General features: G+C 40.7%; 2 protein-coding genes across 3 annotated transcripts; one reads left to right on the top strand and one right to left on the bottom strand.

Moving 5' to 3' along the window:
* The first annotated feature begins 6,993 nt into the window (after positions 1–6,993).
* On the top strand, positions 6,994–8,328 carry LOC126563048 (IDLSRF-like peptide). The gene is made up of 4 exons (XM_050219657.1): positions 6,994–7,216; positions 7,348–7,476; positions 7,537–7,735; positions 8,080–8,328. The coding sequence occupies exons 1-4, from the start codon at positions 7,096–7,098 to the stop codon at positions 8,225–8,227; spliced, it is 597 nt and encodes a 198-aa protein (XP_050075614.1). The 5' UTR covers positions 6,994–7,095; the 3' UTR covers positions 8,228–8,328.
* A 5,159-nt stretch (positions 8,329–13,487) lies between these two features.
* LOC126561438 (dystrophin) lies at positions 13,488–21,177 on the bottom strand. 2 transcript variants are annotated; one of them, XM_050217584.1, is made up of 18 exons: positions 20,055–21,177; positions 19,710–19,800; positions 19,504–19,624; positions 19,268–19,401; positions 19,085–19,178; positions 18,935–19,015; positions 17,538–17,985; positions 17,315–17,466; positions 16,972–17,231; positions 16,662–16,895; positions 16,444–16,577; positions 16,142–16,371; positions 15,536–16,045; positions 14,877–15,458; positions 14,675–14,803; positions 14,422–14,533; positions 14,048–14,350; positions 13,488–13,604 (listed from the first exon to the last, which is right to left on the bottom strand). In XM_050217584.1, exons 1-18 carry the CDS (start codon positions 21,175–21,177, stop codon positions 13,507–13,509), a joined length of 4,836 nt encoding a protein of 1,611 aa, XP_050073541.1. In that variant the 3' UTR covers positions 13,488–13,506. The 2 variants fall into 2 exon arrangements, with proteins under 2 accessions (XP_050073541.1, XP_050073540.1); XM_050217583.1 differs by lacking the exons at positions 13,488–13,604; positions 20,055–21,177 and adding an exon at positions 13,760–13,794 and having other exon boundaries at positions 19,710–19,802.
* Between the last annotated feature and the right edge of the window lie 407 nt (positions 21,178–21,584).

The raw sequence follows: 21,584 nt of genomic DNA, 5'->3' as shown, positions 1-21,584 counted from the left end.
AAGAGTCAGAAAGAGTTTATTCATGAATATTTGCATGCATTTGAATAAATTTTCCTCACTGTAGTTTGACTAATTTAACTTTCGTAAAGCTTAACTTTTTCACGTAAAGCTTCATCGGCAAGTCTAGTAAGCCATTGCATTGCCGGCGTGACCTTAAAAGGTCGTTAAGCCAATAAGAAGAAGAAGAGAGCTTCACTTTTGGTGTCTATGCGCCTACAAATACATATTGTACTTAGAAGTTTAGGTTGAGGAGTTTTGATTCATTCTTATTTTACGGCTCTCTTCATCGTTGTAGCGTTTGGAAAACTCTGTATTTGATTAATAAAAATTTGTATAAAAAGCTTCTTATGATTTAACAAAACTGTTGTTGTTTCATGCATCTTAATATAGTAGTTGGGCGAGCATCGTTGGGTAGGGAAAAATATTTATTTACATTCCGTAACATTTTGTTTCTTTTTTTTTCTGCAGGTGATGCCCGACAAAAACGATACAATGATCGGACCGATGCCTTTGATGTTACTAAGCGTGAACGAACAAAATTACACTGCTGACCTTCAACAAAATTCTACCACGTGCAGATTGTTAATGAAAATCACCAAATCACAACAGAGTCACTAGTGCAGTTATAAACAACGTTCGCATCAACTTATACTGTCGATATATACCGCCACATTTATTAACACATAATGGCAGAAGAAACCGTAGCGTTTACTCCTAGCAAATAATCAACACTCACACATGTTGTTATTACCAAGTGACAACATGTACGCTTGTCATATTGACTTCCTACAGTTGAAAATTGTATTCATTCTGTATTTTGAATCTTTGTGTGCTTCAAATTTATTTTAAATTTAAAAGCCTAGAGAAAACTGTTTTTAAATAAAAATGCGAAACGAGGGCGTGTCTTCGACAACTAATTTAACTAAAACGCTTCTAAAAATGAATAGGAAAGAAACAGCTACCTAGGTCACGCCGACCATTGAATGGCATTATAGACTTAATGATAACTCTTTACCTTAATGATTCGAATGAGAATTGAACCACGGAGCTTACTTAATTGCTTATCAGGCGCTAGAACCACTTTGCGGTCTTGTCCTGCCGCAGCAGAATCCGAAAACGCTCACAGTCCCGCGCCGTCCGTTATCCCGGCCTTGATGGCGGATGATACCACGCCATCCTCCCACCTCAATCTGGGCTTACCTTCAAATAGCGTGAAACTCCTTTAGTAGGTTGTGTCTGCCAAACATGCTGTCCTTGTGCGTTAAAAAGGTTAAGTTTTGTCTTTTACACGTATACGAGCTCCCATCCACATTGACTATTTTATAAACGAACAATTGCTAGTACAGAAAAACGAAATACGGGACCTAGGCATTATTTTCTTCTTCTTCTTGGCTTGCTCAGGATTGAGCAGGCCAACAATGTCGCGTCGACATGGCCAGGTCTCCAATTATATTCCAGGAAACTCGTTCTAGGGCTTCAGTCCTCCATCCACGGCTGCCACCGATCTCCGATAGCTTAGACTCCACTTGATCCAGCCAACGAGCTCGCAGTGTTCCTCTACGCCTCGTGCCGAATGGGACGCTGACGAGCACCTTTTTTATGGGGCATGAGTCCGGTATCCTCATCAAGTGCCCCAGCCAACGTATCCTTCCGACTTTGACTACCGTCAGGATATCAGCACCGCTAAACCGCTCAGCTAGCTCGTGGTTCATTCTCCTTTGCTACACGCCCTGCTCGCACACACCGTCAAAGATAGTCCTTAGCACCCGCCGTTCGAAAATGGCGAGTGCATTGGCGTCCTCCGTCAGCATCGTACCCGTAGAGGACTACCGGACGTGCGGTAAATCGTGCATTTCATGTGTTGTTGGAGTTTTCTGGAACGCAGGAGTTTGTGGAATCCGTAGTAGGCACGATTCCCCTGAACAGTGCGCCTTAGGATTTCGCTGCCTACGTTGTTGTCCGAAGTTACGATAGTACCAAGGTAGCAAAACTCCTCTACCATCTCGAGATCGTCGCCGTCTACTGATACTCTGCTTCCGAGTCGGGGTCTATCACAGTCAGAGCCTTCGGCAAGCAGGTATTTTGTCGTTGTCGCATTGGTGCTCAATCCAATTCTATTGGTCTCGCGTTTCAGTCGGGTATACGCCTCGCACACCGCCGCAGTTGGAGAGATCGGGTGAAAATCGTGCCCCGGATGTCGAAGCTCGCGCTTCGCATGACACCCTCCAGAGCGATGTTGAACAACAAACAGGAGAGTCCGTCTCCTTGCCTCAGACCCCGGTGAGATTCGAATGATTCCGACAGCATGCTCGAAACTCTCACCTTGCACTGCACTCCGTCTATAGTGATCTTTAGCAGCCGTACCAGCTTCCCAGGGAATCCGTACTGCTGCATGGTGTTCCATAGTTCGGTTCGATCTATGGTACCGTAGGCCGTCTTGAAGTCAATGAACAGGTGGTGCATAGGGATCTGGTGCACATTTTTGGAGGATGTGCCGTAGAGTAAAGATTTGGTCGGTTGTCGATTTGCCTCCAACAAATCCAGCTTGGTAGCTTCCGACGAAATTTGTAGCAAGGGGCTCCAGTCTGCAGAAGAGTATTCGGGACATGATCTTATAGGCAGCATTCAGGACTGTGATATCTCGGAAGTTAGCACACCGGGTGTATGACACCCAATTTCCACTCGTCCAGTAGTTCTTCCTGGTCCCAATGTTAACAATCAGCCGGTGCGGTGGCGGCAAGCCTCGCCGAACTCATCTTGAACAGTTCAGCCATAAGCCCATCGCTGCCAGCTGTTTGATGGCACCGATGACTTCGTCCATGGATGACAAGGGCACCTCATCATCGTAGTGCTGGCTTTCGTAGTACTGCACCCCTCTTCTTCCTGCGCCTTCCAACTGTTTCACCAACCATTTCAAATATGACTGTCCAGTTCTTGACAGTCTAACAAAGTCATAGAGAACAGAACATAGCGAAAAGTTTCCTACATACGATAAACAATAAGGGTTCTTTAATACGAAATCAACGGCTTCAATTTCAGTGTCGTAAACAGTAATTCTCAACCGCTGCCCAAAAATGTCTACTTCATTTTGCAGGAGTTTACAAGATTCAAAAGCGGAGCGAGAAGACGAGGCCAAGATAATGTCATCTACGTAAAGGAAAGCTTTGTTTTATGTTCTTTCCAGCCTAGAACATAAATAAACACGTGGTTTTACAATTTACACTTATGACGTTAAAACTTATTCCACAGCCAACCCTATCCTATCGCACACGTAGCCGACTCGTTTGGTTGTTTGTGGTCGAGTCCCTTTTTGCCGCACTCGTCCTGCGACACAATCGCGATGGCTGCGCCCTGTTACAGAACGTGAATCGATGACAGCCTAACGTACGTCTGTAGGTTGTCACCTGTATCGACAACCCAGGTGGCAATGTCGCGCAACATACGTTCTGTCCACAACACTTTGATTTCATTGGGAATAGAGAGAAAGATAGATTCCATGCTTATGAGGAAAAGGGTAAGAGAGATATTGGCCCCTTGTGGAACACCATTCGCCTGTGTGTAGGGGCTAGATAGCTCTGTTCCTATTACTACTCCAAACTTCCGGTCCGTGAGGAAGCTTTCAATGAACTTGGTTAAAAAAGCCCCAGAGGGAGAGTTGGTCAAGGATGGCATAACGCCAGATCAAAAGCTTTAGAGAAGTCGATGATAGCTAAATCTATGTGGCGGGTTTTACTGATGGCTGTTTTAACAAATCGTCTAGTTTGGCAAAGTACGTCTCCGTGCCTTTGCCACACCGGAACGCATGCTGGTTAATATTGAGGAGATTACGGTCTTCTAGTTCCTGAGTTAATCTACGATTTACCACCCTTTCCAGCACCTTAGCTATACAGTGAAGGAACGAGAATGAACGGTAATTATCTATTCGCTAGTGGATTTTTTGGGTTTGGGAATCGGAATTAAATAAGGTACACTTTTCATCTTAGCTGGGAGACATTTCCTTCTCCATGAAAGGGCAACATATTCCGGGTGTGCTCGGTCATTTATTTTTTTATTTATTTATTTATTTTATTTTTTTATTTATTTTATTTATGCTCGGTTTATTTATTTATTTATTTATTTATAATTAGTTATGACGGTCCAGTGCCGTATTGTTCACACCGCTTGTGTAGAGCAAATTCTATAATCATATTGATAAGGCATTTCCTCCTTATTCCTTGCCTTATCCCGGGCATACTCGGTTGTGGGTGGTTGTGGTGATGGTGATGATGATGATGATGATGATGATGATGATGATGATGATGATGATGATGATGATGATGACGATGATAATGATGATGATGATGATCTTTTGGTGGATGTTGTGCGTTTTGATGGTCCGGGACTATTGTTGTGTCTATTGTGATGATGGTGGATGATTATATCCGAATTCCGGCTATGGTGGTGTTGTGGCCGTTCTATTGTTGATCTTTATGATAAGGTCTGGACTGTAACGAACAAATAAACATCGTTAAGAAAGCACGAACATTTATTTGTCTGCGTACGGTGTTCTCCAGTGCATTCCAGCAATGACATTCCAAGCTCAATCTAGTCAGCGTCCAATCTAAGGATGATCGGCAAGCTCTATCCCGCAGCAGCGAAAGCGATTTCACTACTCACGAGACTGAATCCGCCAACCACCCCGAACCCGACGCCAACGCTGTCAAACTCAATGTGTCAAAACTGGACTGGAGTGGAGAACACTGCACTTTGAACAACGCCTGCCTCCCTTTTACGGCAGTATTGGAATCACCCTCGAGTGCTGTTGCCCAGTCATCGGATCACCCGTGGCACTACAAGAAATACATTTAATACATAGACAACACAACATTTAACAAAAAAGGAATGGGGGAATACGAATAAGGATAGAAAGGATACTTGGGATGTGGATTCATAGGACAAGACCGTTGTCTCTGGCGGATTGGTGAATGATCCTCTTGTAGGGGAGGTCCTTGGTAGCCAACACTTCTCCAATTTCAGTACCCGGTCGTCTGCCGATATCCTCGACTGCGCTCAACAAATTCCACGCAGGACCACAGAAGGTAATCCACATCGTGGAATCCGTCACCGCAGCCACATACTCTTGTCTGAGCCAGAGTTATACGCTGTAGATGAGCATTCAACGTAAAATGGTTCATCATCAGTCGAGACATCATCCGTATGAACGCCCGGTCCACAGAGAGCCCATCGAACCAAGGCCGCAGGGACACTTGCGGAGAGATCGAGTAAAGGAAACGCCCGAGTTCATCCACCTCCCACATGCTCTGCCAGCGAGATAGGAAAAGTTGCTGTGGGAAACGAAGGAACTCCTGGACCAAGATAGGTCGGTCGTAAAAAGCGCCTTCGCACAATGAGAAGGGACCCAAATTAGCGAGATCCTATACGCCTTATCGAACATTGAGCCAAGCAGTTCAATGATTTTGATGGTGAGGAAATCCTAACTCTTAAGAATTTATGCTCGGTTGTTATTTTAAATTTTATAAAACATGTTGTGGTTTCAAATTCGTCTAGTAACGCCGTATTCTGCTGAAATGTGTATTTTATAAATATAAATACATCAAATAAAGTACACATCACAACTTTTTTACCATAATGTTTTTTTCGCTCTACATGGATGTTTATTTACTATTTTGTATGACGACATGTCGCCGTATTATCTTCTAAATGAACGTAAAAAGTTTTTTTTATAGAGAAAGGATTCAGAGTAAGGCTACCCACACTAACAGGCTTTCGGTTGAAAAATTGTTTTATTGTGTTCGGAAAATGGAAATTGCCAACACGGTACAGAAATATAGAGTTTAATATAATCAGAAACTTAAACTTCATACAAATTGTATAAATACAAAACATTTATTTATTTATCTTTTTAGAAAGATGTAAGTAGAAAACATATTATATTGGATATTTGATTGATTTTGGATGGATTTTCTGTTGCTTTTCAATCTATTCGGTGATTAGTTATATCTTTCGCATCGCCGAACGCAATAGCAATAATAACTGAATTGCTATAATACAGGGGAGGCAAACACAGTTTGATTCATCGATTTATGCCATCATATATTATTGTTCGTGTTATTGTTGTATTCCAATTAACCGAAGACAGGAACAGTAAGCCTGCTATGGAATGATAAGCTGACAAAAGTTTGCAGCCTTTTTATAATTCATGACACACTTATAAGTACGTTGAGGCGACGTTAATGAGACATTATTGTCGTATTCAGTATTCACACCTTTCGCAGCTTTGCTAATGCTAAAACTCCCCAGAAGGGGGTTTTGTCCATGGTTTTCATTCAGCGCATGAAGGCGCAAGCGCATTTGTTATCAAATAAAATAGATACATCCATCACATTTACGCTGGAAAAGGCTAAACAGTTTAGTACATATGCACAACATCTCCCACTCCGCCCTTCAACCACCCGTTCCTGCCGCACGGAGCTTTGATAATCAACTTTACTGTAAAACGTCATCGAAGAAAGCGATCCGAAGTATACGAAACGAAGCACCATCCTCCAGGACGACTTCGGATGTTCGCATCGCTCTCGCAGAACGCGTTGGCGTGCGCTCGTGCCATTCGTCTCAGTCAGTGGGGGTTTTCCACTGATATTTTCCATTTGTACAGCAGGAAAATTCTGGCTTCGCGTAGTCGTACAATCATCGGCACACGACGACAACCACTCGGAAAAACCAACACAGCAAGAACAACCTTCCGTTCAATGAATAGTTTACAGCATTACAGTGCTTTCGTTATCCGACGTGACTGGAACAGTCTCCAGTTAAATAGGTTAAATGCTTAGTTAAAAATTTGCGTAGTATCCTATTACTTTAGTCATTGCAACGGTACAAACAGTGGCAGGATTTTCATTCAGGCATTCCCGAAAAAACTTCACCGACGCCACCCCACCGCACCGTTCACTAAAGAGGGAGAATTTTTCCAGTTCTGTGTGTGTGGGTTGTGTTCCTTTGTGCGCAACGAACCAAAGAAACCATACTGCGACTGGAACGTTTATAATTTAAATACGCACAGGAACAACTTCGCTCATAGGAGAGCCCCATTCAATCATGGCTCCTGCGAACTGGTTGTGGCTGGGAAATGTGTTTTTCCTGTCTTTCCCGTTTGCGATACTGGCAATCGATCTCAGTAGGCTTTACGGACATCTACCAGCTGTTTCCAAGCGTAATGGTAAGAGAGTGTTCCAGCCAATACAGTAAAATTCACCGAAAAAGGGCGTTTACGCGCAATACTAACCATAGCAAGCGTTTTCTCTATTTGCTCTGATTTTTTTTGTCTTTTTTCTTGATTTCCTTTACCAGAGGCTTGCCATCCATACGAACCGTTTAAATGTCCAGGTGATGGAAACTGTATTTCCATACAGTACCTTTGCGATGGTGCGCCCGATTGCTCCGATGGGTACGACGAAGATATGCGTCTTTGTACAGCTGGTAAGTAATGTCCGAACGACAGACGCGTAAGTTCCGTAACCTTTTTTAAACCCTTCACAGCAAAGCGTCCTCCAGTAGAAGAAACAGCATCATTTCTACAGAGTCTGCTAGCATCGCACGGCCCTAACTATCTGGAAAAATTGTTCGGCAGTAAAGCGCGTGATGCACTGGCACCGCTCGGTGGTGTAGAAAAGGTGGCTATAGCTCTTAGTGAATCGCAAACCATCGAAGATTTTGGAGCTGCACTGCATCTGATGAGGTTAGTGTGCTTACTAGTTTAACCTGCCTAATACTAAATCCATGCATGGTGTGCCATTTCACAGCAAACTCTATCGAATTTAATTTTGATTTCAAAACAATTAGGAAAGTTAGGTTAGACATCTTTTTCTCACTGTTAATTGTATTGAAATTTAAATTGTTTAATTTGAGAAACTCTGACACTAAATTTAGTTTCAACTATCCGCAATATTCATCCTGCCGAAGATAAGTTTCAACTAATGCAACTAAAGTTTTGCTGTAACGGCAACGATTTAACAAATGCATCGAGAAAGAATTTCAACTGAATGCTGCTAATCCGTACTAATCAGCAGTTTATGTTTTTAGGTCTGACCTCGAACATTTACGGTCGGTATTCATGGCAGTGGAAAACGGCGATCTCGGCATGTTGAAATCAATCGGTATTAAAGACTCGGAACTGGGCGACGTAAAATTTTTCCTAGAAAAACTCGTCAACACTGGCTTCCTAGACTGAGTATCGTCTGAGCTACCGTATAGCAGTAGCTTCTATTATTTTGTACCACTAACACCGCAGATTTATTCTTATTTAGGCTCACCAGAAGGTTTCACCTACTAAGCTACGTCACACGTCACAATTTAATGGTTCATTGTCATTGGAGCATATACGCCTATATGTAAGCAGAAGACGTACAGCAAATTTAAACCTTTTTAAAATTATCCGGACAATCGTTTTTCGGCCTCCTTTCAAAGCATCCTTTCTATGCAACGAAGTAAAAAGCATCCAAAACAGTTATAAAAGCAGTAGAGCCTGCCGTAACGATTGAGCTGGTTGGAAAATGAGCATAAGAACTAAAGCCAATTGGTTTAGACTGGCCCACACTCGGTACTAAATGAAATGCAATAGCAATCATTTTCAGAACCCAAGTAGGCAGTTTAATCAATTGAAAAACCTGACACAAATCATGGACCACATTTTCAATCGTTAAACCAAGCCTCTACCAGTGTTCGATGCATGTTGGCTTCAATGAAGAATAATAGGAAGGATGGATGTTTGGAGTGAAATAGGAAACCAGTAAACAAACAAACGAGCATATCTTAGGATACAGAATCACGAGCAGTTACTTCTTTAAGAGGAACTAAAAAGAATGTTATGCTTATGGCGGTTGGCAACCCTCAAAGAAGGTTGTTATGCCAGTAGCAAGTATCGCGCACAAAAACCAACGGAATCAATTCACGTCCATTAGCTTAAGTTTAGGAAGCATTATTTTTCTTTTTTTCTTATCTATTTCAGTTTCCGTACGATTATAATCGAGCATTTCGAGGTACTCGAATGTGTCGAACACGTCATAAAGTGACAAAACAGGGGTGGGGAGGAAAATCCTAAAACGAAGTGCAATCGATCAAATCAAGTGAGGATAAAGAGTACAGATTCATGAAATACATATCATTATATTTATAGAGTCCATGCATGCTTATACAATATACATTATACACATATACACAAAACGAAGTGATCACACAATCTTTGTGTGTGAGAAATAGTGTGGGCCACACACCTTCTTACCATGCCCGAATCATACGAAAATACACACAACAAATGAAACATATCAACAAACGAAGATGACTACGGTGGATAGATGTACCTTATGTATCACGTAAAACACGATGGACGCGAAGAATTGCTGCTTATTTGTGCATTGCATTGTGGGAGACATAAGCTAATGGGACAAAAGCAGGGACAACCAGAACAACAACAAATAACAAATTTGTATAAAGAAAGGCAACGCGGAAGACAATTCATGGGCAAACTAAGGTTTGGAGCAAACCCGAAGACATATCAATTTTTTACGAAACCTTACCATCAGAATAACTGTCAAAGGGCCGAGTTGTTATAGAGAACTGATTTTTTGAGAAAAATTGTATAACCCGATAAATTTTACACCGCCTCAGCATCAAAACTGGTTAGGTGCATCTCATTCACACAAGCATATTTATTGCAGTAGCTCGCCAAAATTCACCTTCACATTCACAGTAGAGTTCACATAAATTATTAATCACACCCCCCCACCAGTTTCCCCCATTAGACCATTTTAACCATCGTGAATGAACACAACGCAAAGCAAACTGATTAAAATGTATGTAAAATGTAACAATGCCTGATTAGTATCCAGATGAACAGGATTAATGCACGTTACGATGTGGATTGATAAAATTCTGGATGAATGTGCATATAAAACAAATAATCGGCAAGAACACCCACACGCAACTGAAACCGTGCTACGATAAGTATCAAGAAAAGGATGAAAATATATCTATACCGGTATCTTGTGTCAACTGTAGTGTTGAATGTGTTTTCATTGCATTTGCTTTGATTTTCTTTACTAAGCATCCGCAGCTTTTTGTGATCTAGGTGGATCTACGCTGTGTTTGGCAGTAGAACTTTCGTTCCATATAGTTTAATTTGTAACGGTCACAGATCTTCGAATCCCTAATATGAATGCAGAAGAGACAGTTCTTGCATGTATTCTATTCAATGAAATTAGGCGAGAACAAATATCATTCCCACCATGCACAGTGCTACAATGGTAATTGATTAATGGTTTGAATGGTACTTTAATTGAATAAATTAAAAAACAAAATAACGTTATAATAAAAAGTTTAGAATTTCTGCCAAAGTCTAACCGGTACAAACACTTTCTATCATATAGCATGTCCTATTTGAGGACGCAATTCAAAGTAACATCCATGTTAAGTATAGACCGAAATTTCTCTTCCATGAAAACAGACACCGGCAATAGACACTGTTTTCATGAAAAGTCTAGCCTTTTCTACATAAACCTAAACAAAGGCAAAACCACTAAGGTACGGCACTTTTATAAACCAGCTGGCTTTCCATGTGTTCCACATTGCACATGAAACAGAGACAAGACTTAACTATGCCATTTCTGACTTCCATTACTTGATTTACTCATCTATGTACATCTGTGAAGAAATGGTCCAAATAGAATGTAAATACAAGGTCCGCCGTATAACTTTTACTTTGTTGTTGTACTTTTTTATTAGAAAGCTTAATCCTTCCGCTTAACAATGCCATATTTTTTCATCCATATGGCGGCCGCATGGCACATCATTTGGTCAAAAGACACAATTGGATTGAGGTCCAATGGTGTTCTGTATGGCTAGCCGCGGCAATCATATGGAAGAAAAAATATACCATTGTTAAGCGGAAGGATTGACCTTTCAAACACAAACATTGAAAAAACCACTTGTAGCTTTCAGTTTGCAGCATTTTACAAAAAAAAAGTTATAAGTTATATGCGTGTCCTATACATAAAATGGCAATGGTTCGTACAATAATACGATCGCGTCCGGTAGGTGCTATCCTGCGAAATGTTGCAGTAGTTAACATTGGTAATATAATTTTAAGGTTTTTATTAGTTAATCCTGTTTAGCAAACAGTTAGATTCAATCAATGAACACTCCAATTTGATTGGTAATGATAAACTGTTTGGTTCCATCATTGCCTTTTTATTGAATCATTCCTGTATTAATTTTATTCAACAACTATCAGGCTTGCATAATTAGTTGTATACCGCGGCGCTGCTACTACATTTATGATTACGTGTATATTAAAAAGCGTTTTAACTATATGATATTTTTTCGGTACGTTACTCAATAGCCATTGTTCATCGTATCGAGTAACTGAACAGCTTGCTTTGCAGCCTTTCTAGTTCTTTCCTTGAATGGAAATTTTCTTTTTTCACCAATAACTTAAATGACGCTTACGGGTTGGTGTATACAAGCGATTTGTCAATATTTTATCTATATTGAAGCTATAATTACTTTTGTGGATCAGACGTGTTAAGCTGATTATTTACGGGTACCCTGCAATTCATATTTATGCAACGTTTTTTATATGTGTCCTGTGTATGTGCACAACTTCTTCCTGTATAATAATACCATAGAGCTTTCTGGGCATGGTTTCAAACAATTCCATACGAATTGCATACTTGTGTTGCTGATATTGTACATCCATATTCGCACTTTGGATACTGCACACTTCTACTTGATGCTACAAAAATTACGCAAAACATCCTATTTCTTTTTAATGTAATGAGAAGTTTTTTTATTTTCTCTACATGTCATAAGAATAGCGTAATTAATGCTTGGTTTGAATCATTTAATAATGTCACCCCACTCTGCACAAAGTGACTATTAAGATCGAGCTATATAATATTGCACTAATTCCAAAACGATCTCGGAGTTGGTGTATCTAGCTTGTGCTTATGGCTTTACCAACAAATGGGGTGATATGCCTACACATGGATGAATGGTTCAATCCAATGCTTCTTCTCCAGTAATGCTGGATAATTCCGATATTGAAGCTTGTACGATGAAGAAAACATACATTTTATTACTGTACGTGTGTTAAAACATTATGTAACCTGTTATTGATGAATGAATTGTATGCCCAGTATATCATTTAGTTTTTTAATTTTAAATATTACGGCCCAGCGTCGTAGTTTCGACCATTGATTTGTTACATCTTATGCGCCCCATTAGGCATAACCATGACTGTTTATGCTAAATTGCTACTTTTATTGTATCATTGATATGTATATTATGTCGACAAAAAAACAACCAAGTAAAAAATTCGTTGAAAACAGGCGTATGTCAACATCATAATTTGTTATGAATTATATAATTTTTTTTTCGAACTTTCGCCTTTTCCTTTAATGTTCCTTACAGCGTACAAATTTCACCCCAAGCACATCACCTATTGCAGTATAATTGTTTTATGGTCGTTCGATGTTTATGGTTTAACATGCTATTTGCTCAATTTTCCGCCATACGAATACATTTTTAGCTGAACTGTGTACTTTGCTGTTAATACTTATTAGACCGTTTCTTGTATTCAATTGTAAAATGATAACAAAAATATTTTATCAGAACGACCAATTTGTATAGTCCAATTGATGAACTGAAATAATATTAATTTTTTCATTAAAATGCTTGCAGCATACTGCAATAGGAAAAAAAATCATATTACTTTATGGACTTTCTTGCATTCAAATTATATAAAACCATAAGAATAAAACTATACATAATTTTTCACATTTGATAATGTCGCAACATTTGGGACGCATAAACTATATTTAATTTACAATTTTTTTCGGTTGATTAAAATCAATATGAAACTGTATTTACCTTTTCTTTTCATCTGTTATCACATACATACAGCTTGGTGATAACTTTCAAAAAATTCAAATACATTGAACCATACAAAGCCATACATACCCCCAGTATGATAAAAGAAGAATTCGTTATGTTAATAAGTGTTTCTTGTTTGTGAATAAACATTGTTCCATGCATGATATGAATGATTGCATAGCTTGAAACTATGTAAGGTATATAAGGTGTAAATTATGATTATGTATATGTAATATTGGCTAGATATATATTTTCGTACAATAGATAATGCAGATAGTAAAGATAGCTATCATAATTTTATCAATAATAATACAAGTATTTATGAAACACGAACACCCTATCTCCATTTTAAGTGTAAAATTGGTCCTGACGAACCATCTGTGCTCATGTAGTGCCCCATTTGTCAGATACCAGAAGTAAGCTACTCAATTCATTCTATAGTCTGTAGGTTTTTGATGATGCGAAAAAGATATGCATGGCTATATATGTTGTGTTGGAGGATATCGATGTATACTCGGTTGCGGTTATCTGGGTATAACATTCTATCTTTCAGCGATTGTCGCTACGAATCTACCTTATTGTTTATTGTAGTCCCATATTTGTGCTCTCGTTGTGCAATTCATCCTTCGATTCCGCTGTCATGATATGGACCAATTCCTCTACGGCTTTATTGAGGTCGTCTGTTTGTTGGAAATAGCAAAAAAGAGAACACGGAAAAAGGAAATTTAAAATTTGTGAGGAAGTAAATATTTGGGTTCGTCAAAAAGCTAAACAAAGTTAATTGATTTGTAAAACACCTCGCCATTACGAAATCAAGCGTGTCTTCTAAAAAAGTGTACTGTGTAAGGGATTATATTTACTGTATCCTTCCTGCAGACGGTATGAAGGCATGGCATCGAGGTCAGTCGCAATTGCAATGGCATCAGTGTTATGGCATATGAAGAGAAACCACCAATCAATAAATCAAGCGATCAAACGCAGCATGAAAAAAAAACATTCAAAAGTACAATTCAAAAGCCGTTATTAGTATTTTTGTCAATGTAGTTTTGTTTCTCAGCAAATGGTACAAATGCAAGCAATAGATCACACAAAAAACAGTCAACACTGCTGCTGTAATACTAACCTGCCATGTGCAACAAACTGGAATGCGGTGGCGGTGGTGGCCGCTCATCCATGGCATATTCAGATGACAAGACGCTACCATTTACACCGCTGCTCATACCAACGCCACCACCCGATCCGATTGGTTTATTCGACGAAAAGGCGTTAGTCACAGCGGCTACTCCAGTGCCAGTTTTATCGTAAGTATCGACACTGTATTGCTCCCGTTGTCTCATTTCATCGCCAGACATTGAAAGATACCCATTCACACTGTTTCCTCCGACGGGCCCGTACAAAGATGTTGGTTTTTGGTTCGTTTCAGATGCTATAAATGAGACGATATTAGTAACATTTACACACTTGTCATGAGCACTATTTGAAGAAATGCCAACTTACCAATCATCTGATCATAATGTCCGTTGTGTTGCATTTTAGCTGGCGAATCGGTATTTAGCTGAGAAGCCGTTACGGATCTGGTCTGTAGCGTTTGAGGCTTGGGTGGTGTTGGCTATGAAAACAAAAATAAATAAAATTATGGACCAATATTATCACACCAATTATTTTGAAATACATGAATATCATACAAATAGCCGTAATAGTTTTACATTATTTGCTAACAGAATCGATGGAATGGCACCTTACAACTTACCTCATGTAACAGCTGTCGAAGGCGTTGTAATTGTGCTTCCAACTGTTTGTTATGGTCTTCTAATATCTGCATCCTTGCTTCCAATCTTCCTTTATGCTGTCTAAGCAGCTTGGCCTCTGTAACCATGTCCTGGAAAATGCACGTTATTGCACATTAATAAGCCATTCATTACTTTTTTTCTAACGATTTAATCATTACGTACCGAACCACCAGTGGAAGATGTTGTGACAGATGAAAGTAAAGCAGTTGATGAAGAAGTCGGAGTTTTGTATCCCTCGTCCGGCGTAGTAATGGGAGTGCTCGTTTTCTTTGCCTTCAGTTTTTCATATTCGGCTTGCAAGTTTGCATTTTCTTCCTCTAGTTCCTTGATCATTGTCTCCAACTCCTCCCGCTGCTCAGCTTCCATTGCAGCCATCACTTGCACAGGAGATTTGGGGCCTCCGCCGCCCATAGCATTTGCAGCAGTGTTTGCTGTCGGCAACGCTTGACAGTATTGTGCAATCAGCTGATGCTCGTCGTCACTATCGGGTGTGGAGTTGGATCGCGTCCCACATTCTACTTGTGCCAAACGGGAAGCATACATTTCCAAACGAGAATGCATATCATTTTGCAGTGTGTGCGTTCCATGTTGCGGGCTTGGTATTGGACTTTCTAAAGCGTCACCTTCCAGCACACTTTGCACGGGAAGATAACCAACGCGAGGATGTTTCTTAAAGTACTTGCGGCTTTTAAATTTGTTTCTCAGTGCTCTTGTGAAATCTCGTACATCTTCGGTTGATGTAGCCTGCAAAAGCAAACAAAAAACCATCAATATTCGTTGGTAACCATCCGAACAGCAACGCCATCCACAAACGCACTTACCGTTGTACAGTATTCATGCATCGGGTGACTTAGTTTGTGATTCTTTGTACTGCGCCCAGTAAAAAAACATTTTTGGCACATATCGAAATTGAAACACTTTAGGCAGCGGTACCGAAAACCTTCAATCGGATACTCCTTGCATATGTTACATTTAGCTTGGTGTTTTGCACTTTCAGCTGCCACTAGCCTATGCAACACGGGAAGCCATACAATGCTTTGTGGTTCATGTTGCAACCAGCTAAGAAAGTGTTGCGCTTCAATTGCTGTTTCCAGCAGCTCGCCACTCTGGCTAACACCACCGGCAAGCTCAAAACACGACCGAACAGAGGGTTCAATATTTGATCCACCGAATGCAGCGACTTCCCCAAGCTGACGGGGTACTTGTATACAATCGTGCAAAAGCAGCCCCATTTTCCGTTGGTCAACCTTTTTCTCGAGATCAGCAATCAGTCGGAACAGGTAACGATATTTTTCCTCCAGATGTCCGCGACACAGTAATATTAAACCAACCTGCAGGTCATGAAGTAACAAGCACACCCATACATTGTTTTTCAAATACAGTTTCAATTTAAAGCCCCAAAGTCCTGAGTTTCCACCTTAACTTACCTTGAAGCTTAGTACCCGTATCTGTCCCGTTCGCTGAGAATCGTACACATTAAGAATCCAATTGATGGCTAAATCTAGCATCACTGCACGATCGATCGGCTCAAGCGTGGTGTACAACGAGTTTAAAATCGTTGTCATGTCAGGAATATCGATTAGCTTATCATTCTGTGCACGCAAACCGTATCGGTCAAATATTTCGATTGCAACACTCATATTCAAAAGGTCGAATGCTAAAAAAAAAATATAAGCTCAGTTATTACTGCATTTGGAAAGTATACACGAGTTTCAAATGTAATTCCAACCAAGTCTTTTCTGGACTGTGCGGAGCTTTAACGCAGTTCGATACGCAGAAAATCGGACTTCGTTCAGATCAGCCAACGATTTCATTAGCTCTATCATTTCTGGATGATCCCAATGTGTGCTTTCACGTTCGTGGCTGAATGAGGAAAGATGAGTTTATGAAACATAAATAGAATTCCACCATGAGCTTTCAATATTTAAAACTGACATTCAATCTTACTTGATATAATAAGGCACATTGGCAGGTGTCACTGCTCGTTCCCACGGTATTTGGACGCTTTTTTCTAGATTTGGAACAGTCGAACCTCCAGTAGAAATGTGTAGAGGCTTTGTAAATTTTCCACCTTCCTCGCGTTGGTCTCCAATCATACCGTCGTCGGCAATAATATGCGATTGATTACTTTGTTGCAAAATTTTGTACCGTTCTTCCACAGCTATGTGTAAAAGCTTCATTCTGCGAAAATCAAATAACATAATATCAGAACATAGATCGTAAATATACTTGCACGCGCTTAGGCATTATAACAAACCGTGTATTGATATCTTCCAGCTTTGCTAAGTACGGACTGGGAACAATTACTCGGCAGGAAGAGAAAAAGTTTTGTTGTTCGTTACAGTCATCCAGCAGCGCATTGGCAGTAGTTAGTTTGTCTTTTAAACGTTGCAAATGCTGCATTTCTTCGGTAGTATCTGATCCCGGAGCAGGAATTGTCCACGAGTGCGTTATTGTTTCGGCTGAAGCTACACGGGAACTCAAATCTTCTAGCACTTTTTGAAATTGTCGCATTTTCTGTAACGAATACGAGCCCATATAACGAATATGAGCCACATTTGCAGACACCCATCGAGAAGTTAAATCTGCAGACAACTTACAGTTATATTTTCATCTAATCGATGCTTCCATTTGTCGCATCTTTCAATCAACAAAGTCCATTGTTCCGACAGCTTATTTACCTCCCGGCGTATGCTTCGTCCGAGAATGCGATTTTGTTCCTCGGTTGAAATGTACATAGTTTCATCAATAGCTATAACGGGAATAAGAAGTCAAAAATCACACGCTTCATAAATAGCGATAAAACCTTCTGCAAAAACATACCTTCAGTATCACTCGTGTCCGAGAGGGGCGATTCGTTTGATATGTATTGCCTTCCATTCATCAGGTTATTCTCGATTATTGACCGCTTATCATCAAGCTGTCGACGAAATGCTTTGTGCTCATCCAGCTGCATTTGTAAGCTGTTAGCATCACCATTTATCGACCCAAAACCGATCGAGGTGAGTTCGGTATTTTTTCGAATTACCCACTCCGTGAGCTCACGCGACGATAGCAGTAAAGCATTCCAATGGTCGGAGTTTGATTCCAGGCGGTTCCTGATCGCAGCACTTCGAGAGTTCAGATGGTTCCAACGCTGATTCATTTCGTCCAACTTGTGCTGCAACATTACAGCATCCTCTTGGGAAGTTAGCGAACGCAATAATTTACGTCCGGTACTGTCCAGCCCTTCGTATACTTTCCGGTTGGCGTCGATTTCAGATTGCAAATCCTACGTTTAGAAAAAGAGAGTTACGAAAACACAATGAACCACACTCAGCAAAGCAGAGGGCGTTGTGTCGCGACCGAACAATACCATTTCCTATTTGAGTGAAAAATACCATCCAACACAGTCACGCACGTATGTGTACCTAGAATTATTAAAAGCTGCAAGATCGAGTACCGACAACTCTGCGCATGAGCATGTTCTACACAAGAGTTGAACCCGATCTAAACCTTGTAGGTGAAATTCGATATGCTAATACCACTAACACCCACTGCAAGTATGGATGGGCTCTGTATTATTGCGTTCAAGATCATTTATTGCGCGATCCTCGCGTATGTCACCACAATTTATTCGCCCAGTCGTGGAAACAGTGATCTTACCACAATTACATGAATGAGTAATTATTTTAGCTCCCGTTTTGTTGACAAATCGTACTGGACGAGTTTACTTCATTATTTCATTCGTCCGTTCGTTCGTTCATTCCCAAGCACCAAATTTGTATCGGAATTTCGACACGCTGTCAATGCAGTACGCCAATAAACATTGTTTCTTCGAAACGTGAAGGTGTGCCCTCTCATGGAGCGTCCACACTGCTACACCGATTCAACGCGGATAAATTTATCAGTTCGTTTTTTTTTTTATTGCAAACAACCGTACAATATTTCCAACAATATATTTTAATTTGTACGCGTCGCAAATTGAGAATGATATTGTAGAAACATACGTCAAAATCTGTTTTAAAAAGTTTGATCGTCTGTGGTTATAATATCATTAATTATGAAGGCTCAACGCCCTGTTCTCGGGTGGACTATGGATGTTGATGTAAAAAAAATTAAACTGATGTGACAGATAATCGGTATCTTAAATTTTTAGATATTCAATAATATATCGGAATACCTAATACCTATCGGAATGCATTTCATTCATTCATTGAATAGCTAAAATATTATGTTACCTTTAAACAGTGTGGATTCCTTTCCACCTCGGATTCCGTATTTTCGCATAGCGATTCTGCTTCGCTCAGCCATCCAAGAAACTGTTAAATATAGAAAGGAAACCCCTGTACACAGTTGGGCTTGGTACATTTAACCATGAGACCTCCTACCTGCTCGAATGTACGATCAAATGTTTGCAGTGAATGTATGGCGGCGTGAAGCTGTTTCCCTCTCGATATAATGGAGTTATTTAAGTTATTGTACCTAATTAGGAGCGAAACATTCGGAATGGCATGATTCAATATAATCGTCCTATTAACATTGTACACTCGCACTACACAGATATTACTAACCTCAGGTTGATTGATTCGGTCATTCGCTTAATTCTCGATGTGTCGTCACACTGGTATACTGATATGAGTTTTTGGGTCAGTTGGTTGAATAATTCAATTTGATGATTAAATTTATGCAGCTCCGCATGAAACGACTAGATGAGAAACACGTTTCGGTTAACATCTCACCATCCATTGCTTGGTTCCTGCGCTTGGGCAGAGATCGGGTTTAGTTCATCCAAGTTAACAAACATTACCTTTTGCTCCTTCTGCTGAATGTCCAATACGTCGGCCGTCGTTGCTACTGGTCCCATCCGTTCAGTTATTGTCTCCATTCTACTTAACCAGGCATCTATTTCTAGTCTCTTTGCTTCATATCTGAACGGTTACGAGACCGACCAATGAAAAAGGAAATCATATTACAAACAAGCGTTGCCTCAACACACTTAACATTAGCATATACCTTTGAGAATCACCGAGCATTGCGGTTAGCTGGGTTTTGCGCTGCATTACCGATTGATTCGTATCCTCCCATTGCTCCTTCATGCGTGGGGCTGTAGAAATGCGTGCAAAATGTGTGAATTAAATTTTAGGTTTAACATCCACTACTCCGCAGCATGCCCCCATATTAAGTGGCTCATATTATTAGTGTTTTCATTCATTTGTAGTGGATGGTTCAGTTGTAGTGGATTGTTACTTTTGAGTATGGCAACTGTTTTCCACACAATGATTATGATTTTAAAGTTTAAGCTTGAGGACAGGTCGTCAAAGATTAAATATTGTTTTTATTTTGCTGGCCATAACATACCTGAATTGTTAATGGAGAACAGACTCTCATCGTGCGACGAACGCCTCCTTGTGCGAATATCGTCCTTTGACAGTCCCATCTGACGGTTCAAGCTGTTTGTTTCCTTACTTCGAGCGATTACAGGAAGAAGCTGTTGCTTAATAAATTCCATCTCTTGGGATCGCTGTCGCTGTTGGCTGTTGCCGTATTGCAATTCAAGTGGCAGATGACGATCTAGTGAGCGAAACTGATGCTCCATCGGTCTTTGTGCTATGCCGTGCTCCATACCATTCGTATTGTGGTCGTGAAATGTTCCGGTCCCGCCAGAATCGTAACGCAGTTTCTCCATGCTTACCCCACGTTCTAAACCGATTTGCTTTGGATTTTGATCGAACCGATCAAACTTAAACCCTTGCGGCATGCCTGAAACTGTAGCTGGTCCTTCGAATGGATTGTCCAACGATGTGGCAGATCCCATCGAGTTGGAATGTTTACTCATTAGTTCTAGCCTTCCAAACTTGACCGGATGTGAGATGCTGTGTTGCTCTTCCGTTTCCACCGAGGATCGTAGGCTCATTTGCTCTTTAATCGCCCGTTCCACATTTCGCAACCCACTCTCAATGCCTCGGAGCGCATCCTCCGATCCGTAATCTTCAAGTTTGGCTGGTTTTACCGTTTTGCCTGCAGACGGGCGCTCTTTACTCAGCGTATCACTCACTCTGGTACTCGCGGCACCACTTAATGATGAGCCCGCCGTTGTAACAGTCACCCCGGAAGCCCCGATTCCCACACTAGAAACAGCGGGCTGCGACGAGGGCTGGAGAATAGTGTTGTTAACGCTACCCTGCATAACATTGCCCGACTTTTGGGGCACAGGTGGTGCTCGATTTGGTACAGCACGTTGTGGCAGCAACATACCAGTGCTGGGGATATTTTCATCCTTATTTGAAGCTCCTATAGTGGTTGGTCGTTTGGTAAGATTCTTCGGAGGGATTTCCGGGGCTTTAACACTCCCTGCACCGACACGCACTGGAATTTCAGGTGGTTTGGTATGATTTGCTCGAAATAGATGTGAGCTCGATGGTTCTACTCCAGCTGGGCGAGAATATGTCTCCTTCAATGCAACGGACTGCTGTTGTTCCATGATGGCGATTCGCGAAATTAATTATGCTCTTCATGCAAACAAATTACTTCACTGCAGACACATAAACTTATACAGCTGGATACTGTGCACGACAAACATTAAATAAGGGCCACCATAGCTTGTGCAAAGATGCAGCAGCTTATTGAATCATTCTACATGACGAAGTTGTACACATTGATATGCTGGATGTGCACATTGATATGTACACCTGAAATCCTTTTATCTCGTGTGATTGGTAGACGAGTCTGAACCCTATTGACAATATTACGTTATTAACCACTACTAAGGGTGTTTTCAATATGAATTTGCTTTAGTAGTAGCGGTTTTACACATATTTTGTCAATAGACAAGAGTGGAATTTCTAGGCGAAAAGATCACACACACACACGGGTTTAAACCCGCTACTC

Source organism: Anopheles maculipalpis, chromosome 3RL (genome assembly GCF_943734695.1).
Source record: "Anopheles maculipalpis chromosome 3RL, idAnoMacuDA_375_x, whole genome shotgun sequence".
Taxonomy (NCBI): domain Eukaryota; kingdom Metazoa; phylum Arthropoda; class Insecta; order Diptera; family Culicidae; genus Anopheles; species Anopheles maculipalpis.
This window is presented reverse-complemented; position numbering and strand designations above follow the sequence as displayed.

Bases quoted from the DNA above. Each gene is read 5' to 3' on its own strand.
- LOC126563048 (XM_050219657.1), top strand. From the start codon at position 7,096: ATGGCTCCTGCGAACTGGTTGTGGCTGGGAAATGTGTTTTTCCTGTCT. The intron at 7,217-7,347 runs GTAAGAGAGTGT...TTCCTTTACCAG, and splicing joins AGCTGTTTCCAAGCGTAATG to AGGCTTGCCATCCATACGAA. The intron at 7,736-8,079 runs GTTAGTGTGCTT...TTATGTTTTTAG, and splicing joins GCTGCACTGCATCTGATGAG to GTCTGACCTCGAACATTTAC.
- LOC126561438 (XM_050217584.1), bottom strand. From the start codon at position 21,177: ATGGAACAACAGCAGTCCGTTGCATTGAAGGAGACATATTCTCGCCCA. The intron at 17,986-18,934 runs GTAACATAATAT...TTCTAAACGTAG, and splicing joins GGAATCCACACTGTTTAAAG to GATTTGCAATCTGAAATCGA. The intron at 13,605-14,047 runs GTTAGTATTACA...TCCAACAAACAG, and splicing joins CAGTTTGTTGCACATGGCAG to ACGACCTCAATAAAGCCGTA.